This window comes from Helicoverpa zea, chromosome 5 (genome assembly GCF_022581195.2).
Source record: "Helicoverpa zea isolate HzStark_Cry1AcR chromosome 5, ilHelZeax1.1, whole genome shotgun sequence".
NCBI lineage: Eukaryota > Metazoa > Arthropoda > Insecta > Lepidoptera > Noctuidae > Helicoverpa > Helicoverpa zea.
The window spans coordinates 6,501,192-6,520,837 of record NC_061456.1 but is presented as its reverse complement, the minus strand read 5'-3'; the positions used below and the strand labels follow the sequence as shown (position 1 = coordinate 6,520,837).

General features: G+C 38.8%; 1 protein-coding gene across 1 annotated transcript in view; it reads left to right on the top strand.

Annotated features, from left to right (window-relative positions):
• LOC124630344 (collagen alpha-5(IV) chain-like) overlaps positions 1-19,646 on the top strand; it is a 33,030-nt gene that overhangs the window by 1,521 nt on the left and 11,863 nt on the right. The window contains exons 2-14 of the mRNA XM_047164206.1: positions 9,627-9,816; positions 12,210-12,426; positions 12,710-12,906; positions 13,283-13,312; positions 13,442-13,528; positions 13,852-14,079; positions 14,519-14,557; positions 14,698-14,736; positions 15,346-15,471; positions 15,616-16,335; positions 16,781-17,125; positions 17,368-18,213; positions 19,232-19,627. Coding sequence (XP_047020162.1) covers positions 9,627-9,816; positions 12,210-12,426; positions 12,710-12,906; positions 13,283-13,312; positions 13,442-13,528; positions 13,852-14,079; positions 14,519-14,557; positions 14,698-14,736; positions 15,346-15,471; positions 15,616-16,335; positions 16,781-17,125; positions 17,368-18,213; positions 19,232-19,627 — 3,460 coding nt within the window. The remainder of the gene's footprint in view (positions 1-9,626; positions 9,817-12,209; positions 12,427-12,709; positions 12,907-13,282; positions 13,313-13,441; positions 13,529-13,851; positions 14,080-14,518; positions 14,558-14,697; positions 14,737-15,345; positions 15,472-15,615; positions 16,336-16,780; positions 17,126-17,367; positions 18,214-19,231; positions 19,628-19,646) is intronic.

The window sequence follows — 19,646 nt, the reverse complement described above, 5'->3', positions numbered from 1 at the left end:
TAAAAAAAATGCTTGCTGATTTTTTCGAAGAAACATATTATATTATGGTTGAATTATATTATTTTATTTATTTATTTTGTTTTAAAGAAAGCTAACAGACTAATTACACCAATTATTTAACAAAGTATATAAAATAATTGCTAAGGACAAGCTTCCACATGTTTAATTTTCCCACAATTTGACAGTTTTATTATGTAGACTACACTACGGTAGACATAAGTACCTACAGAATAATTCAAACGTTGGGCCATCCGAAGAATCGAAACTAGGACCTTGCACATATCAGTCGCGCGCACGACCACAGGTTCATCATGATCGTTAATCTAATCCTTGAACTTTGTATGCGCGAATTTGAATAGTGTGTGCATATTAATATTATTAATTGACACTTATAGCTAATAAATTAAATTTTATCTTGTAAAAGAACTTACTTCTGCATGAAATATTTATTTTTTATCCATTTAGAATTGAAGTAGGTAAACAATACTTAAAATACCTATACATTTGTACAACAAATCGAGAGAGGATTTGTCTAGATAACAATTACAAAAATCCTATACAAATTAAAAACAAAATCCTACTTACTTGATTTACATTGATGACAACGGTTTTCGGCAACCAAAGTACATACGATACATTATGATTGCAGTATAAAAACCTATGACACGCTAAAGTAAGGAGGCATTAATAGAAGAAATATATCAAAAGTTCACTTCCAAACACACAGCATATCTCATAGCGAGCCCAGTATCCAAAAAATCCTGCCAAAATAATGACTATATTTATTTATAGTTTTAAGTGAGTTTAAAGAAAGCAACAATTGTGTAAAAGTTAAATGACAAGATACCTAGTTTGTCTCATTAATGTTTTACCCGCATCTCACGACGTGTAAAGCATGTCTTAAGATTAAAAGGCTCTGAGATATTTATTCACGTTTTCACAGTTTCTTGTGCAATATCTTTATAAGCTCTTAATTGTTCTCTGTATTCAAGTGTTTATTTTTATCATTTGCTTGTAAAAAGCTCCCCCAGTAAGAAAAGTTCTTAATTTTTATGCAAATATTTGAATATGGTGTAGCAATTCATATGAAAAAACAGTTTTTGTTGTAAGTAGCCAGTCCTGAAAATACAAAATCCTAAGTTTATAACAAATGTATTGGATATTGCCACTAAAAATATTTACAAAATTGCACCTACTCACAGTTTTTCAGCATAAAAAATATCTAAGTCTCTTTTTAATACAAGATGTTACACGAGATTACAATTAATGAAACTTGTATTCAAATGTACACAACGTTTTGGTATTGTAATCGTTCATCTCAGTGTATTGAATTGTATCTGCCATCTTCATAAATGTCATATTTTTCTTAAGTCTACGATTATAGTCCGGACATCATCGATCAGAGCGACATTATAATAACGAGTAAAGTTGAATGCTCTCTGCTGTCGGAAACGGAGCAATAAAGGTGCAATGACATCAGCAACTTGCGCAAATTAGGGATGTTTCAAACCCACACCAGTTTTTGACTCATACATGAACTATAAATTTGATTTATTCGTGCAGATATCACACGAGAGAAATCAATTTCAATGCGCTTAGAGCCTGCAATAAATATTGGCTCTTTTTATGAAGGCTTTGAGATCCTGCTTCGTTGGATCTGAGCTTTAGTTACGACTCAACATTTTATTACATGCAAAAATATGTTCCTGGTTTTAATATTCCACTTAAAAAATTAATCGCCTTTTTTATATATTTTATTCATGTGTGGATACTACTATCTTAAGGACTTTAAAACTCTTGTATATATTCTTGTCAATAGGATTACTTTATAAAAAGGAGTGTTTTAAAAATGAACACATCTTAACACCACATAACAAAACCTAGGCTTTCTTTTTTTCAATGAAGTCGTAAAATATTATTTTCTACCTAACAATAAAACTTTTTCTACATCCAACACTCGGAAAAGTGAGTAGTTCTGGTACTTAGAAAGACATGGAAATGAGCTCTATTCTTTAAATTACTTTCTACAAACCCCAACTTTCTGACTTGGTTTACTCTCCTTAATTAGTCTGTCGCTTCACAATAAAACGAAAATCAATATTTGAACTGGTTTACCCCAAGCAATATTAATTCAGCATTGTCTTAACGGCTGTTGTCAGGCCATTCAGTGGCATTCAAGCGGGATTTGTGAATAGATTAAAAGACAAAAGTGGAAAAAACTGGGTTGGTTTCTCTGACATGGTATATCTATAGGTACTAGCAGACATCATTAGAGTTAAACGTTACAACGCATTGTGTTGGTTTACATAACAAATGATTGGATAGTGGACCGTGGCGTCGGAGACGCCGACAATAGCGGTCCGTTAAGAGATCTATGAGTGGTGACGTCGGCTACGTTGATCGTGAACTGACTCATAGTCTTGTGTCTAGTCGCACTGCTGAGTCTCTCGATAGATGTTAGTAATTTCCGTCTCATCGACGACCGCGACCCGCCAAGTGAGGAAGTGCTTAACCCTAAAATACAAATAACAAGAACTGTATTTGACATTTGGCTTCTCAACTTCCTAGATTACATATAATTCCGATATATCGTAATGATTTATTATTAAGCCAGCCTGAAAGACAGCCTTCAAGAAAGACGTTGCTTCCCATCTTCCACACAATTTCCAGTTTCTAGTAGTTCTAGTCCGTGCATTACCTAATAAATTCACATAACCTGTTTCTAATTTCGCCTTTTTTCTATTTCTAACGACGATTAATCTCCCACGCGTGTCGCGACGATAGCCGTTTTTGTAGACTCGTGTTAAATTAAGCGTTATTGTCGCTAAAGCTATGGAAATATGAGAAACACCACAAATTCAGATTTGGGAGGTAAAATCGTGTTTTCTACATATACGTAAGAAGGTTAACGACTCTCACAGGATGGTATAACAGGACATTGACATTGTTTTATCGAGAGGAACAACAGATGGGCGTTCTGATGCCGGCCGATGGAGATCTGTCTCCTCCATTGTCCTGTCAATCATTTCGTCAAAAACTTTGGCAGGATTTAAAATGTTAAAAAGCTCCGAGTACCACCGGACACATTCATCTTATTATCATTAACACATCAACTTGTTTATTTTGCCGCCGAAGCCAAGATAATGCGGGATAACAAAAACGCAAACTCTTATTAGGACTTCATTATAATCGGCTCACAAGCTAATTTGAGTGAAAATACCAGTCCAGGTAAAAATAGCCATTATGCACGTGTGTGGCATTTATTTTTAATCCTCTTTTTGTATTCATCCGATTAAGTATGTATAGTTATCCCTTGCTCATTCGCATTTATGAATGAAAGCTCTGAATCTGATTTTGTGGTGATTATTGTGATGATAATGCACAAACAATTTTGTTAATATTTGAAAATATAAACTTTTATTAGTTAGGTAAATAAATACACGGTTGTTTTTCCGTTTACGGGGTTACAGACTAATGATCTCATACAAACAGATTATAATACATTTTTAATAACATTACCATTAGTCAAAGGTCATCGGATTAAGTTCTTGTTAAATTATGGGAGGTCATCGAAGAATGGTCAGAATTCAAAATAGCATCCGCGGTATTTTGAAACAGTTATGGCATTTCTTACTGTCAAGATTTCGTCTGTTGGCTCGGCTAAATATTTGACGCATAAATGAGATCAAGCTTTGGCTAAAGGTTTTTTATTAATTTGGAACCTAAATAAAACAAGTATCCGTCACTGGCATTAAGTTACCTTATTAGGAATGCGTAATGTGAGTCATCTCTACTTTTAACTTCGGATACAACGATACCGGTTGGATCGGCATTAAATAATAAAACAATGTCGTATATATGGGAGGATACAAATAGTTTAAAGGTTGAGGATGTTTGTTGGTGCGACTCACGGGCCAAGTGCCGGGGTCATGACATGACGTAACTCTCCTAGCTGATGCGACTACAGCGGCCTTTCGAAAATATCAATCTCTGAAGGTTTAGGCTGTCTAAATCAACACAAGCACTTGAACACAGACTCACAAGTGCAATAACATGATGCAAATGAACAAGCATAAACAAGGGTCTAGGAATTTGTATTCAAATTGTTTGTTTGCTATGAACATCGTTTTGCGGTGATCAATCATGAAAGATGTAGTGACAAAACAAACCTCTACACTCCTACTTACTTAGTCCTCAAATATGTCTCCTTGAAGCACTAAATTTAACACCTTATTACAACAGTTTACTATGCAAGAACATGTTGATGTTAAAATCCGCCCTTTAAAATCCTCAATTATTAAGTCGTACTTAGGCGCAAAAGTCGTAACTTGAATACCACAAGTTAAACTAAGTAATAAGTGAAGGCATATTTTTAGCTCGCTTTGTGAAATGTGTGAATGTGACTTAAATACATAACTTCGAATACCTAATACATACGGAAACTTATAATAACGTTAGCTATTACTTAATACACCTTAAAGCCTCTTATCCTTGTCAAAAGTTTCATGAAGGGTCCTTCAATACTTGGAATAATACTTGAATTATTCGTTATAGCAGCTTTTAGGAGGATTAAGTCACTTCCACGTCAAAATTGCTACCGAATTTTTAATTTATTCTACCTAAATCATTTTAATACTTGCCGAAAATGATCACGCAGTTTCAAGTCAGTAAAAACAAAAAAAACTGAATAGATTTTGATATAGGAAAATAAAATATAACATCAATATCATATTCATACTAAAACTTGCAAAATACACAGAACGCAACAGGTCACTTTCCGTTGAAGTTTGAAAATATATGTAAAAATATATTGAACTATAAAATTATGCTGAATAGCTTCATCGGCAATACCTAGCATAGAATTCTACAGTAAGTATTAAGTATATTATATACATAATTGGATGAAGTTGGGCAATTCTTTCTAGTTCTCACGCCACGCACAACGATGTCAGCCGAGCGCTAGGACGTTTTCTTTCCCCCATTCACCCACTGATTCTGGGTCGGATTGTGCTAGACTAGACAACAATGTTAGGAAAATTGGACTAATCTGACCGAAGTGTGATCGCCATCGATCTGTGTAACGTCGCAAGCGTTATCGTGATCCCGCAGATGAAGCAATCACGTCCAATTCTCACGACAGTACTCCGGCAAAGCGCTGTTTGACCGTTATGAAATTCTGATTGTCTTCTTAATGAAGAAATCAAGTCTAATTACTAGATGAGCCTCTAAACGATATTAGGATAACAAATACCAATAAATAATTTACAAACTTGTCCACTTAAACACGGTACACAATATTGACATTGGCGAATGCACCTTTTTACTTTTTGTAATATTTGCACAAGTGATGGGCTACAAATGATGACCCTACTTACTTCGTGAAATGTCAGAACAAAAATCTCTTTTGCTGATGACTTCATAATTAAAGTTCAAAGAATAAAAATACGATAAGAAGACCACGAACGACCTCTGCGAACAGTGACGACATCGCCGTCATTCTGATTGACGATCAAAAAATATTTGATTGAGCCTGTGATGCAAGTTTTTGTCACGGAGAAATGTAGGTTATCGACTGTATTATACTGTGACCCATTGATATAAGTGGTCAATAGCAAAGGTTAACGGAGTCCAACCACTTTCACTGTTAGTCACAGAGTAAGTAAATAAGCTCAGAGAGCTATGGGTGCCGGATGCAAGCGACCTTCGACAGTTTGTAGAGTTACTTAGCGTTTAGATTAGAGGCGAGCGTCGGAGAGTGTGTGACATAACCCGGTGGCGTCACCCAACCGCACCTTGACATAATATAAATACTGGTCAACATCTCGTGATCGAAAATCTATTTATAATTAGGTACTTTTTATACAGATGCGAAAAAAGCTTCAAATGCAGTTTTGTATTATTTTTTTTTACCTAATTGTACACAAAAATACTTTGTTAGGTTGCTTTCCACGCAAACAATCGACGCTTCAACAACTTCGAAAAACGGGTTGATTATTCGTCTTATTGTGGCTATCAAACTATGTCCTCGAATAATAAATAATTACCTAGATAAAAATAATACGCCAACCTGTGGTGTTGGATGACATTTGAACTATAGCCTTAAACACGCCCAGTATGCAGCTAAAAAATATTACAAATTATAAAAACTAAACATTGATTAATGCGTATACTTTAATCCAATGCTATAAAAGATTCATAAATTAAAACACTTTATTCGGAATATGTAAAATAATGTGTTTCAACAATTTGAAGCGTCAATATAAAATACATTGTGTTTGGGATCCCATTCATTATACAATACAAAAATTCGCAGCTTCGAATTATGTCAAGGATCGTGTAGGTACCCTATTCGGCAATAAAGTATGGAAATGCTTAACAGCCAGACAGCGTACACTGAAGGGTTATTGACGAAATAAAACAATAAAATCTGTTATGTAAAACATTAATTCGAGATTTATTCTGATATACTTTTATTCTGATATACTTGGTCACCGAAAAACCGAGATAAAAACGTGACATAATTGACAATCACAAGTACTGTTATATTGTAAGTCACAATGTGGTTAGACATTACTTATTCTTGTAATTAGTGATTCCACTTGCAAAATGTTTGACGCATAGGTACTTTGAAGCACTATATCTTTGTATTGTTAATGATGCTATGTAATGTCGCATAGAATAGAAAATCATAATAGATGTAGGTATATTATAGTCTTGTTGAAGTTGTAATTTAATAAATATTTAACGGCAATGTGCAAGGGCACGCGTGCCTTGAAGATCCGCTTGGAAATAAAATCTGAGTAACCACGGAGCCATAAAGATGTTGGGATAATGCGACGCGTTTACAGTGAAACATTTCATATATTACTCACCTACCTACCGTAATAACCGCGGGGGAAGGTAAACGAATAGACTACATCTACATACGATTCATGAAATAAGCCAAATTTTATTTACACTAACCAAAAAAAATATAAAGCCAAAACGGTCTGAAAGTCAATTAGATTTCTTTTCCATTCATAAATTATATACCTATTATACCTACATCGATTTAATAAAATAAAAAGTTTTGTGTGCGGAAAAAGGAACGCTTTGGCCAAACGTAACTAAAGTTCACATCGGCCCACCAGGACTCTTTCACTTGCTTAACATTCTGTAACTCCAAGTGCCGAAGATGATAAACTGTAGTTTAAGTTCAGGAACTCGACACATGACTATGAAGTCGTTAATATAATCGCTCTACTGTACGCCACGTGCCGCCATTCAGAGGATCAGAAGTAACTTTAGGTTTCTGTGTCAACTCCATTGTATTGCGATTTTTCTTTTTAACAATTCGACGTGACTTGCGAATCCTTTTTTAAATGCTTACACGTTTATGTCCCAGATCAAAAAACAATTTGTTTCTGATGCTTGTCTCGCTAGAACGTGAGATTGAAACATAAGGCGACAGTTTAGGGGGTTACGGTCACGGACATTGACGGACAGTGCAAAACTTTGAACCAGACGTGTTCGGCGTTACAATGGGATACATTTATACAAACCCCAAACGCTGACTGAATATTTCTTTTACTTTGACCGACTTGATCGTTATCTGAGATCAGATTTGTTTACAAAAATAGAATTGACATAAAAATAAAACTATTCCCATTCAGCAGTGAGTTACTGTCCAAGATGAGTCATAGCGACCCGATAAAACATCATCCGCATTTCTGTCCTCGACTTGATTAGCTTCCGTGTTATCATTCTTAAGTATTCCCTTCACGAAAACTTTTATTAAATGTACAGTCGACTATAAATTTGCAAATCTATGTAATAGGCATATCATGCAACAAATGTGGTATGTGTTTGGTAACTCGATCAATAAAATGTGTTCATAAAATTACCATAACAGCTCTAATGTACGACTGATAGAATAACCTTTACTTAAACACTTGGATTTATACAATAGCTGCTCACGCAATAAGCTCGATGCTACAAGTAAGGCTAAATTTGCCATCATGTGTGTTGCTATTATCAATAAAACTTGTTGAACATTTGATATTTACGATGTACTCAGCAGAGAGGCTCATTGACAGTTTTGCAACAAGTTGCCTTAGCGCGCGTCCAAGGAGCAAACAATAATGTTTTCAGAGTCACCGTACGCTGTTTAACACCTAAATAATTGAAGGTGTTAAAACACCTGGTATTGGAGTCACGAATCCTTGATTAAATCCTTGGCGTCTTGACCCCAAAAACAAAGATAAACTTTCATTGAATATGGTTAAATCTTTAATTTCATTACCACAAACGATTAATAAATAAACTGAATGATGAGGAATGTCGTAGTGGTGGAGTCTAGACAATAATATTTGTAAACGATTGCACATACCTCACTTAATAGTTTGGTTGTGCAACCTGTCGGCACTCGCACTTGCACTTCGTCTGTTTGACCCCAACGACAAATCTAATCAACTTAACTGAAATGCGGTGTTTTATTTTTCTATCATTGTTTGGTTGATTTATTTTATTTTTCGACCCATCGATTTTCAGTCATTGGCATTATGATTGTGATTGTCAGTGACATTACTTATATCGAGTTAGTATCGAGTATTAATTGCTGTGTCTAAAAACAAATTAAACCACCAACGCTTTAAAATTATAAGTAGGTTATTAATCAATTTAAACTTATTGTTAGTCTCTATTATACCATCTAATATAATCTAATATAATAATAATCTACAATTGACATGTGCACAAAACATAAAGTTATGATTACTTATGACTATAAAATCAGCGAGTTACCAAAGTCGTAGCCAGTTTGATGACACACACTACACCGGGAGTAAATTTATACTTGTAGGTATAGGTAAATACCATATGCTTCAATTCAAAAGTACCACAAATAAAAAAAATACAAAAGTATTTTTATCGCAAAAATGCAATCGTAAGTCTGTAAATGAGCTCCTCTGTAAAAAAGTGTAATTTTTATATATGGTAGTTTTGAATTGAAGCAGCGTATGTTAATTGCAATGATATAAAGACTATTCATTCATAAGCACAATAACCATGTGCCATTATAGCATAATATTATGACCAAATCTAAATACACATCTTTACGAATGATTACGTAGTAATTTTATAATAAGTAGTATGATGTAAATAGACAATGTCGTCATCCTCGTTTTGATGCAGAATAGTAAATGACTTTTATGTTTATTGGATTTGACCTTTCAGAATTCTTAGGTAATTGTTTTTGTGTAATTTTAAAATGCTGGATTTACCATTTTGTGTGCTCGCGAACTTACCCAGGGCATCGTGTCACTAGAGCTTAAATCGTGTTTTATTAATTAGACCCATATGTTTAGCATAATTATGTCATTTACTTCTTATTATTCTTATGTTATTTACACAACACTGTCAAATATTTACATGATAATCAAATATTTCATAATTTTATCTGTTCTAAGTTATTACAAATTCAAAAGCACTTTGTAGCTAGAGTTTTTATGAGAGTTATTTAAATGAGTTTTCCACTTCTCAACAAGAAGTTAGGTTTTCTTTTTCTTTCTTTTGTACATAAGGTTCTACAACTAAAAACGAAAGGTATTATTTTCCACATAAAATAACTCATTTTCTTTTATTTTCAGGCCGCGCTAGCCATAGTAAGTGCTAGCAAGGACACGCCAAAGAACCCACCAAAAGATGATCCCAAAGTAATCGCAGAGGCCCGAGAGGCTCGCCAGTACGGTCCTTACCAGGGACAAGCCGACAACGAAGTCGTCGTAGACATCGAAGACGCCGAGAAGAAACAGTACTACGAAACCAACTATGACACAAGTAAGTGTACTCTGTAAAAGAGATTTATCACAATTTATTCCACGGCCATTTATATAAATGGGTCTAGTCGCCTAAAACCGGTACTCACTTTAGTATGATACCTGCACCTCCCGAACTAACTTCGCAAGTTTTTTTCTGTTCTATATTATGTCACTGGGTCTAGACAGAAATAGAGATTAGCATCTTAACTTTCTTGAGATCCGCACAACTTTGACATTAAGTGTCAAAACGCCATCGATCATCCAACGATGTAAATATCCTATGCGGGGAGAAATACATTAATCTCAGTTTTGAAGAAGAATGATTGATCTTTTCACCAATTCCTGTTGTTAAAAATGTATTTAATTAAGAATGCGAATATTGGAATCCTCGTATATTGAATAATCTCGTTTAAACGTATTTTAAAGGTCGTTGAGGACCTATTTTGTTTGTGTTTTATTTTGAAGCCGCTAGACTTAACATATTTACTAACGCCTTTCGTAATAAACATAAAACTAGTTACTTAGTAACAAAGTGGTATGCAGATACCAAAGTGCGTAATCTCACACTTGCCTTTGTTCAAGCAGTAAATGTAAAGTAGTAAGTACTTTACAAGTCCGTCCGGGTATATTTACTACTTGCTACCTCTTGAGTAAATTGCTACTACCTGCGTAAATAAATTTGTCTAGGGGAAAACTTCCCTTAATTGGTAGGTTAATTTATGAAAGTTAAAAAATAAATATCAATAAATCTCGTCCAATCTTTACAAAATCATGAGAACATAACGTTATTTGTTTCACTTATCTTGGATTCCAAATAAATGCTGTTGCATACATCACAGATACCGCCCACCCATTTTAATTTAATGGATTGTCCCAGGTGGTCAGGACTTAATTGTGGCCGGGATCCGTATTCTGAATTTTAATGAGACAGCTTGAAACGGATACCTATAATTTCCCACACCAGTAGATCCCCGTCTCACATTCTTGACACGCACACCAAGGAAAATAAATTCCATAAGAAAACGTACACTAACGTTTTATTTTGTACCCCAAGATTTAATGAAACCTGTTTCTCGACTCTTACGCATTTTCGGTTATTGATATTATGCAAATGTACCGTTTCGTCCGACGTTATTTTCGGAGATATAATCATTATCGTGATTGCCTATTCCGGACACAAAAATGTCTTTTAATTATATCTCGTCTCAACATTTCATTTTAAGGAAGGCAAGTAGGTAATGCTTCGTGCATTGCTTTACAATATAACGTGATAGATGAGAACGTCAGGATCTTCCTTATACCTGAACGAAAAACGTGTAGAAAATGGCTCATGAAATGAAATCTTAAGCAGGCACTTACGTCCATGAAGACGAAAGTGGGAATTACTCTCATTTGTCGCGTTAGTTTTTTGTCACATAACAGCTGCCGTTGTAATAATTCTTCGTGAGACACGCTTGTAACTTTCATGTACATCAGAACACGTTTTAGTACTAAAGAGATGCTTTAACATTTCCGCTTCTTGATCCTGAAGCCTTTGTATGTAGGTTTCTCTAAATTACATTGCCTTGCTTACTTCAGTAATATCACGCACAGGTAGTTTCTACATAAATATAAAAAGCTTTCACTTGGTGTACGCACGACTTCATGAAAGAGACTTCACTATACTGAGTACTTTTTTTACATAATATATAGTACGGGTACTTAGGTAATATCGAATTTGTATGAAGGCCATGATTTTGGGTAATACTGATTCCTTTGCATTTATGGTTGGTGAACCCTTATACGCGGTCGCGAGCAATAATACGTCAATATACAAGTATTTGATATTCTGTAAGCCATGTTTTGACAAGTAGGTATTTCTCTCGAAAATAATAGTACCTACATTGAACAAACTGGAATTTAAACATGACAAACCAGAAACTAAATAGGTATTAGGTGTGTTGAGATGACAAATGCTATTTATACAAAATTCCATAAACTGATGCTACAATGTATCTTATTTAACAAAGTTTAGCCTAAGAATTAGCCTAATTTACCTGGAAATAAAATAAATATCTGAAATTCTGTGATTGCTGACTGTCGAGTCTGACCGCAGGATCTGACAAAAGAAATACAACTAGAAAGTAACACTTTCCTAAAAAACAAAAATTTTAGTTTTTCAGTGCTTGCTTGAAGCCATGTAATTTATCATAGTGGCACCGCCTGTTGAGATAAATGTTCTAAATTCGTCACCACCCCACCTCTAACATCATCTGAAAAACCTTGTAGCACAAAAAAAATGGTAACCATTTTTTAACACAATACTCAAAACAAACTGGAATGTTCGTTGTTTAAGTTTAAGACGTAGCTTAATGGCTGTGTCTAAATTTATAGTCTTGTATCATTTCTAAACTGGTTTTATGTCTGATTCAGGTGCATACGGCTTCGGTTATGACGTTGGTCCGAACGGGCAGTTCCACCATGAGAACCGTGGTCCGGACGGCGTCACCTACGGTTGCTATGGTTACGTAGACCCTGACGGCTTCCTCCGTGCTACTCACTACGTCGCTGACAGCCACGGGTACAGAGTAGTAGAACCAGAGAAACCAGTCGAGGTGTTCCCTGACGAGAAATACGAATATGATGAAGCGTAAGTTGGATTATATTATAAGTTCGCTGTTTACAATGTTTATTTATTAATCAATGATCTAAAAGTGATGTCATAACTAGTTTTTATTTGATATTTTACATACATTGAAAACATAAAGGAATGATATAATTCTAGATATTACTTAGACATCTATACATGGGTAGTGTTTATATGATATCATTGACATTTTATCTTTTTTTATCATATAAAATTGTACTTTTTAATGTCCTACTTAAGAAAGAACACAGAGCACAATCTAATAAAAACAATTGACTGCTTACAGGACTGGACAGGCGGCTAACACTCAGCCAGGCCAACTCATCCCTTGGAACAAACTGTACTTCCCCAAGGGATGTGGTCGCACTCCCGGCGGAGTTCCCGCTAAACCTCTACCGAAACCAAAACCGAAACCGAAACCGCCGCGTCCTGTAGACAGCAGCAGCGAGAACTCCAACGTTTCACCCGTGCAAACTGGACAAGGTACAGATAAGAATAGTTTAATAAGCCCATTCCCCACCCTAAAGTACCTACTGTCGGCAGTCGGCACATACGTAATTTATCGCGTTTAAAGATCAATAACTCCTGATGACACTATTTTATACTTCGTTAAAGTAGTAAGTTTTGTTAAGTTCCAATTTTCAATAAAACAGAAACTAAATTGAAAGTTCAAAAGGTTCTGTAGAAACTTAAATTATATGAACTAACTTATTTACCTACTATTTTACTAACCAACATTTATAACTTAGTTAATTTGACCTTTAGTCAATTTAACTAGAATAAAGGTGTTCTTTAAGTACTTACTTACAACTGTTGTGCTATGACTGATAATAATAATGTATTTATTTTGTTATTTCAGGACCTAACGGACCTTATGGCCCAGGATCATGTAAGTTCACATTATCTAAATCCCTCATACCTTATTAACTTTTCAGTCATTTTCACTTTTGAAGTAAGGTAATTCTTGTTATTGTTATGATTGTGTAATTTAATTATAATAATTGTTAATCGTTTCCAGGGCAAGGCACTCCAGGTACCCCGGGTACTCCAGGTACCGCCGGCACTCCCGGATCTCCGGGCACTCCCGGCTCACCAGGTGGACCAGGTAAACTAACAATATTATATTGACTTTAGTATTACTAATGCCCATTTATACTCTATGAACGATCGATTAGATGTAAGGATTTTATTGTCAGTAATAAACATCGATGATCTTGATCAGCCATAAAAAGTATATGCCAATGATATCGTGATATCATCATTTTGCGAAATATTACCTGATGTAGATTTTATCATTACCATTAGTTCAATTTTATAAAAGAAATCTGCATTTTATTTTATCGGAAGTATATCTGGTACTATTCAATTAGTTTAAATGAACTCACACAATAACCATACCATTCTACAACGGAGTTTATGTCACATTAGGTGGACCAGGCGGCCCCGGTGGACCGACAGGTGGTTACTACCCAGGCACAGGAGGATCTCCAGGCAGCCCAGGTACGCCAGGCAGCCCAGGTACCCCGGGCACTCCCGGTACACCAGGATTCCCAGGCACGGAGGGCACTCCCGGAACACCAGGATTCCCAGGCACGGCGGGCACTCCCGGAACACCAGGATTCCCAGGCACGACGGGCACTCCCGGCTACTACCCCGGTAAGACGTGACTAACGTTTATTAACACCTAGGGCAGCAAACCCAGATCCACACTGGAGAATTAACATGACTAATATTATGATTAATATGTTATTATGACTAATATGTTAGGTCTTTGTGAACTTGGAGCTGTACCCATCATTGGTGGATTCAATCTAGTTCCTCGAACATTCGAAACACGGAAAATCTAAACATAAATCGTTTGCCGTCCTTTCTTATGTTTTAGAAAATGGTTTTAAGAAATTCCGTGATTCGTGTCGTTCGTGGTCTGTTTTATGTAACTTCATTTGCTTTTTTTATTGCGTTTGCTTTGACTGTCAAGCCAAATCATATTCAACGTTCAGTTTACTAAAACAAGCAAAATAAATGCATTATGTTCAGTAACAATTTTCGTTGTCATCTCATGTACTAACTATTGCGTGTTTCTAACAACTTTCAGGCTACGGTGAATACTATCCTGGACAAGGTACAGACTTAGGTAAGACACATACATTACATTTAATGAATCGTTAACAATTCATTTCAACGTCAAACATACACATAAGATCCTTGAATGTTTTACAATTTAACGAGCGCCACCTTTGTCACTAACCCATCCATTTGTGCTAACTCTTCCAGGCAGCGGAGGATATTACCCAGGACAGCCCATTGGACCAGGTAAGACCTCTACGTCTTTCAACAACGACACTCACTCATGAAATTAACAACTTACACAATGACCTACTTTGAATATCCCAGTTAGGTAGATATGCTCTAAACAAAGTAATTAAACTAGATTTTTAATGACACACACTAGGACTTTAAAAGTCGATAGAAATCGAAATAAATAACAAACAATTAATGATAGATTTTTGTTTTAGATTTGTTATTCCAATACAAGGCATTTATTCTGGGCCTTCATGTAAATTCCTTATTGTATAATTGGTGGCCCATCGTAAAAAAGCTATAGCCATCATAGATACTTACCATAATTTATCAGAATTATTAGTCTCGATTTATAGTTTAGTTAACAAACATTGATTGCTGAAATCTTCAAAAATCTTTATCAGTCACTATCAATTTCATGAGAAAGGTAAGAACGCACAAACTTCACCTGCAAATTAAATACTAAACACTTTAAAAAGTAAAATTGTCTAGTGATCATTTGTTTTTGTTTGACAGCAGCGTAGCGTCGATGTGCGTTCTTAACTTATCGGCAGCTTCTTGTGCTAACAAATCAAGGGCTTGATTAACCACTTGTGTGTAACCCGTCATCATTCACTTTAGGAGGATCTAATGGTCCTGATGGTTTCTACGGACCTGACGGCGTTTACTACCCTGGAACTCCAGGAACCCCAGGTACCCCAGGCTCTCCAGGGTCACCAGGGTCACCAGGCGGCCCCGGCGGACCAGGTAAGCAGATATTATTAGATTATTCCCTAAATTACTTCCTTCGCCCAAGCAGACCGTACCCTGGTAAGTTCTAGTTAAGGGGAGATTCAGACGGCTCCCGTGACACTTTTTACAATATAAATAATATTTTTATTTGTTCTATAGGAGGTCCAGGTGGCCCAGGAGGACCAGGAGGCCCGGGAGGCCCGAATGGTCCCGACGGTCCCTCTGGTGGATACTACCCAGGACCACCCGGCACACCAGGCAGCCCAGGATCACCAGGCACACCAGGAGGACCTGGGGGACCAGGTGGGCCAGGAGGTCCAGGAGGTCCCGGTGGTCCTAATGGCCCCGATGGCCCCTCTGGTGGTTACTACCCAGGACCACCCGGCGCACCAGGCAGCCCAGGATCACCCGGCACACCAGGAGGACCAGGAGGCCCAGGAGGCCCCGGCGGTCCAGGAGGTCCCGGAGGTCCTAACGGCCCCGGTGGTCCCTCTACCGGCGGTTACTACCCAGGCCAACCCGGCAGCCCAGGCAGCCCAGGATCACCCGGCACACCAGGAGGCCCAGGTGGTCCAGGTGGTCCAGGAGGTCCAGGAGGGCCCGGCGGTCCTAATGGCCCCGGTGGTCCCTCTACCGGCGGTTACTACCCAGGACAACCCGGCAGCCCAGGCAGCCCAGGATCACCCGGCACACCAGGAGGCCCAGGTGGTCCAGGTGGTCCAGGAGGTCCAGGAGGGCCCGGCGGTCCTAATGGCCCCGGTGGTCCCTCCACCGGAGGTTACTATCCGGGACAACCCGGCGCCCCAGGCAGCCCCGGATCACCCGGCACACCAGGAGGACCAGGCGGTCCAGGTGGTCCAGGAGGCCCAGGAGGACCAGGTTAGATAGAACGCCATTGAACACATTTCATTAAATAAGTCCACTTTCCATATCCACTATTGATTCACTATTAATACCAAACATACACAATTATGTGTAGCAATTGTATTGTTTTCCACAACAATTTTCTTTTAAAGGCGGCTGTGATTTTATAAATGCACAAGCAGTTAATTATACATATGATTTTCGCGGTTTTGTTGCAATACCTTCTTACCTCCACACCTGTTTCAAATTGTGTTTACCGCGCTTCCTGCATGTAAGATGTCCATTCTTTAATATTCTTGAGCTTAACCGTTACTTTGAGCCAATACTATGTTTGAGAATATAACAAGGAACCTGTCGTCAATATGCTCAAAGCACGTAATGGGTTATTGGACATGCGCTATTTCCATTTTTCCACACGTGTGGGGAATACATTAATCTTAATCTATTGTAATATTACCAGGTGCCCAACCAGGATACCCAGTAAAACCAGGACAGCCAGGACAACCTGGCCAACCGGGATACCCAGGCCAGCCCGGTCAACCCGGAACACCAGGACAACCAGGATTCCCAGGACAACCTGGCCAACAAGGAGGACCAGGACAGCCCGGACAACCCGGCAAACCTGGACAGCCCGGTCAACCAGGATACCCAGGACAGCCCGGACAACCAGGATACCCAGGACAACCAGGCCAACAAGGAGGACCAGGACAGCCAGGATACCCAGGACAGCCTGGACAACCAGGCCAGCCAGGATACCCAGGACAGCCCGGACAACCTGGTCAGCCAGGATTCCCAGGACAACCAGGTAACTTAGAAATTGCTTCTGTAAAGAAATAATGAAAGAAAGCAAGAAATCGGGAAACCGAACATTGCAATACTTTTACCTAAAGTGTGCATCTCCACGGTGCATGTAGCTGGAGCAAGTGAACATGCGCAAGTGCCAAGTGGGTATTTTCCTTTGGTACATACGCGAGTCACTGGTAAAAATCTGTATTTCGATTCATATAAATTTCATAGGTCTCTTATACTCTTCTTACTTATTTCAAGGTGAACCTGGACAACCCGGTCAACCAGGATACCCAGGACAACCCGGACAACCCGGCAAACCTGGACAGCCCGGTCAACCAGGATACCCAGGACAACCTGGTCAGCCAGGACAACAAGGAGGACCAGGACAGCCAGGACAACCAGGATACCCAGGACAACCCGGACAACCCGGCAAACCTGGACAGCCCGGTCAACCAGGATACCCAGGCCAACCTGGTCAGCCAGGACAACAAGGAGGACCAGAACAGCCAGGATATCCAGGACAACCCAGCAAACCTGGACAGCCCGGTCAACCAGGATACCCAGGACAACCTGGTCAGCCAGGACAACAAGGAGGACCAGGACAGCCTGGTCAACCAGGATACCCAGGACAGCCCGGACAACCCGGAGAGCCCGGTAAGCCTGGACAACCAGGTTACCCAGGCCAGCCCGGACAACCCGGCAAACCAGGGCAGCCCGGCCAACCAGGATACCCAGGACAACCTAGCCAACCCGGACAGCAAGGAGGACCAGGACAACCAGGATACCCAGGACAACCCGGAGAGCCGGGTAAGCCAGGACAACCAGGCTACCCAGGCCAGCCCGGTCAACCAGGATATCCAGGACAACCTGGTCAACCAGGACAACAAGGCGGACCAGGACAGCCAGGATACCCAGGACAGCCAGGACAGCCCGGACAACCCGGCAAACCTGGACAGCCCGGTCAACCAGGATACCCAGGACAACCTGGTCAGCCAGGACAACCAGGCCAACAAGGAGGACCAGGACAGCCAGGATACCCAGGGCAACCCGGCCAACCTGGTAAACCAGGACAGCCCGGTCAACCAGGATACCCAGGACAGCCAGGTAACACATAGAAATTATAATGTAAAGAAAGAAAGAAACCAGAGAACATTCTCACTGTGTCTGTAACTGGTTAATATAATATATGTCGATTAGCACAAAGAAAAAAATAAAATACGTAAAAATAAAAATAAAACCGGCCAAGTGCGACTCGGACTCGCGCACCACGGCTTCCGTACCATTTTTATAAAACCGTATCTACCTGTTGCCGTTGAAAATAAAATAAAATATGCCGCAAAAAATATTTTTTCAAAGTAAATATAATAAAAATGTGCGAGAATTAGACAGACACCATATAAGAGTCAGTCATTACAAACAACTGAAATTCTCCCTTGAAAACTGACAGCTGTCAACTGGTGAAAACATTCAATACTCTTAACATTATCTCTGCTTTACACATGATGTTGTAAATTATGAAAACTCCTGTGGCTAAACCACTGAATGGATTAGGTAATTTTTTTTACAATTCACCTTAGAATTTCATAAAGTATAAGTGATAGGGCTTAATTTGATTAGTTTCGACACACCCAATATATTTTTGAATAGTACTGCGCACATCAAGAAACTCTAATTTTGAGTTCCAATGATCGTCAACAGTTGCTGTAACCGATGTCTTAACTAGTTCTACATTTCCGCTATGGGCAACTGTTAAATAATAAGTAATTTTTTGTTGCCGATTTTTTTTAAATGGCAGTCGCAACTTCATCCCCTTCCTTGCTCTCCTTGCGCCCAGGAATAAGTAGTGTTGCTCAATAAGTCGTCATAAAATTGCGGCAAACGTATAACAAAAGTTGCAACCACGCGCACACACAGTTACTGTCAAAATTTACAGGAAACTCTAAAAAAAATGATAATTGTTTCAATTAAAGTTGCTCTTCAAAGCGCTTTATGGAATCTGTATAAAACTGACAAACAATCGACTAAGTACATCTTAAACTTCTTCTTAATGATAGCAATTTTCTTATTTTATTTAAGAAATGTCTAAGGTCTCTTAACTTATGTACATCAAACTTTTTTAAAGGTGAACCAGGACAGCCCGGTCAACCTGGATACCCAGGACAACCTGGTCAGCCAGGACAACAAGGAGGACCAGGACAGCCAGGACAGCCAGGATACCCAGGACAACCCGGGAAACCTGGACAGCCCGGTCAACCAGGATACCCAGGACAACCTGGTCAGCCAGGACAGCCCGGTCAACCAGGATACCCCGGACAACCCGGACAACCCGGGAAACCAGGACAGCCTGGTCAACCAGGATACCCAGGACAACCTGGTCAACCAGGCCAGCAAGGAGGACCAGGACAGCCCGGACAGCCCGGCAAACCAGGATACCCAGGACAGCCTGGTCAGCCAGGACAACCCGGACAACCCGGCAAACCTGGACAGCCCGGTCAACCAGGATACCCAGGACAACCAGGTAACTCATGAAAAATAAC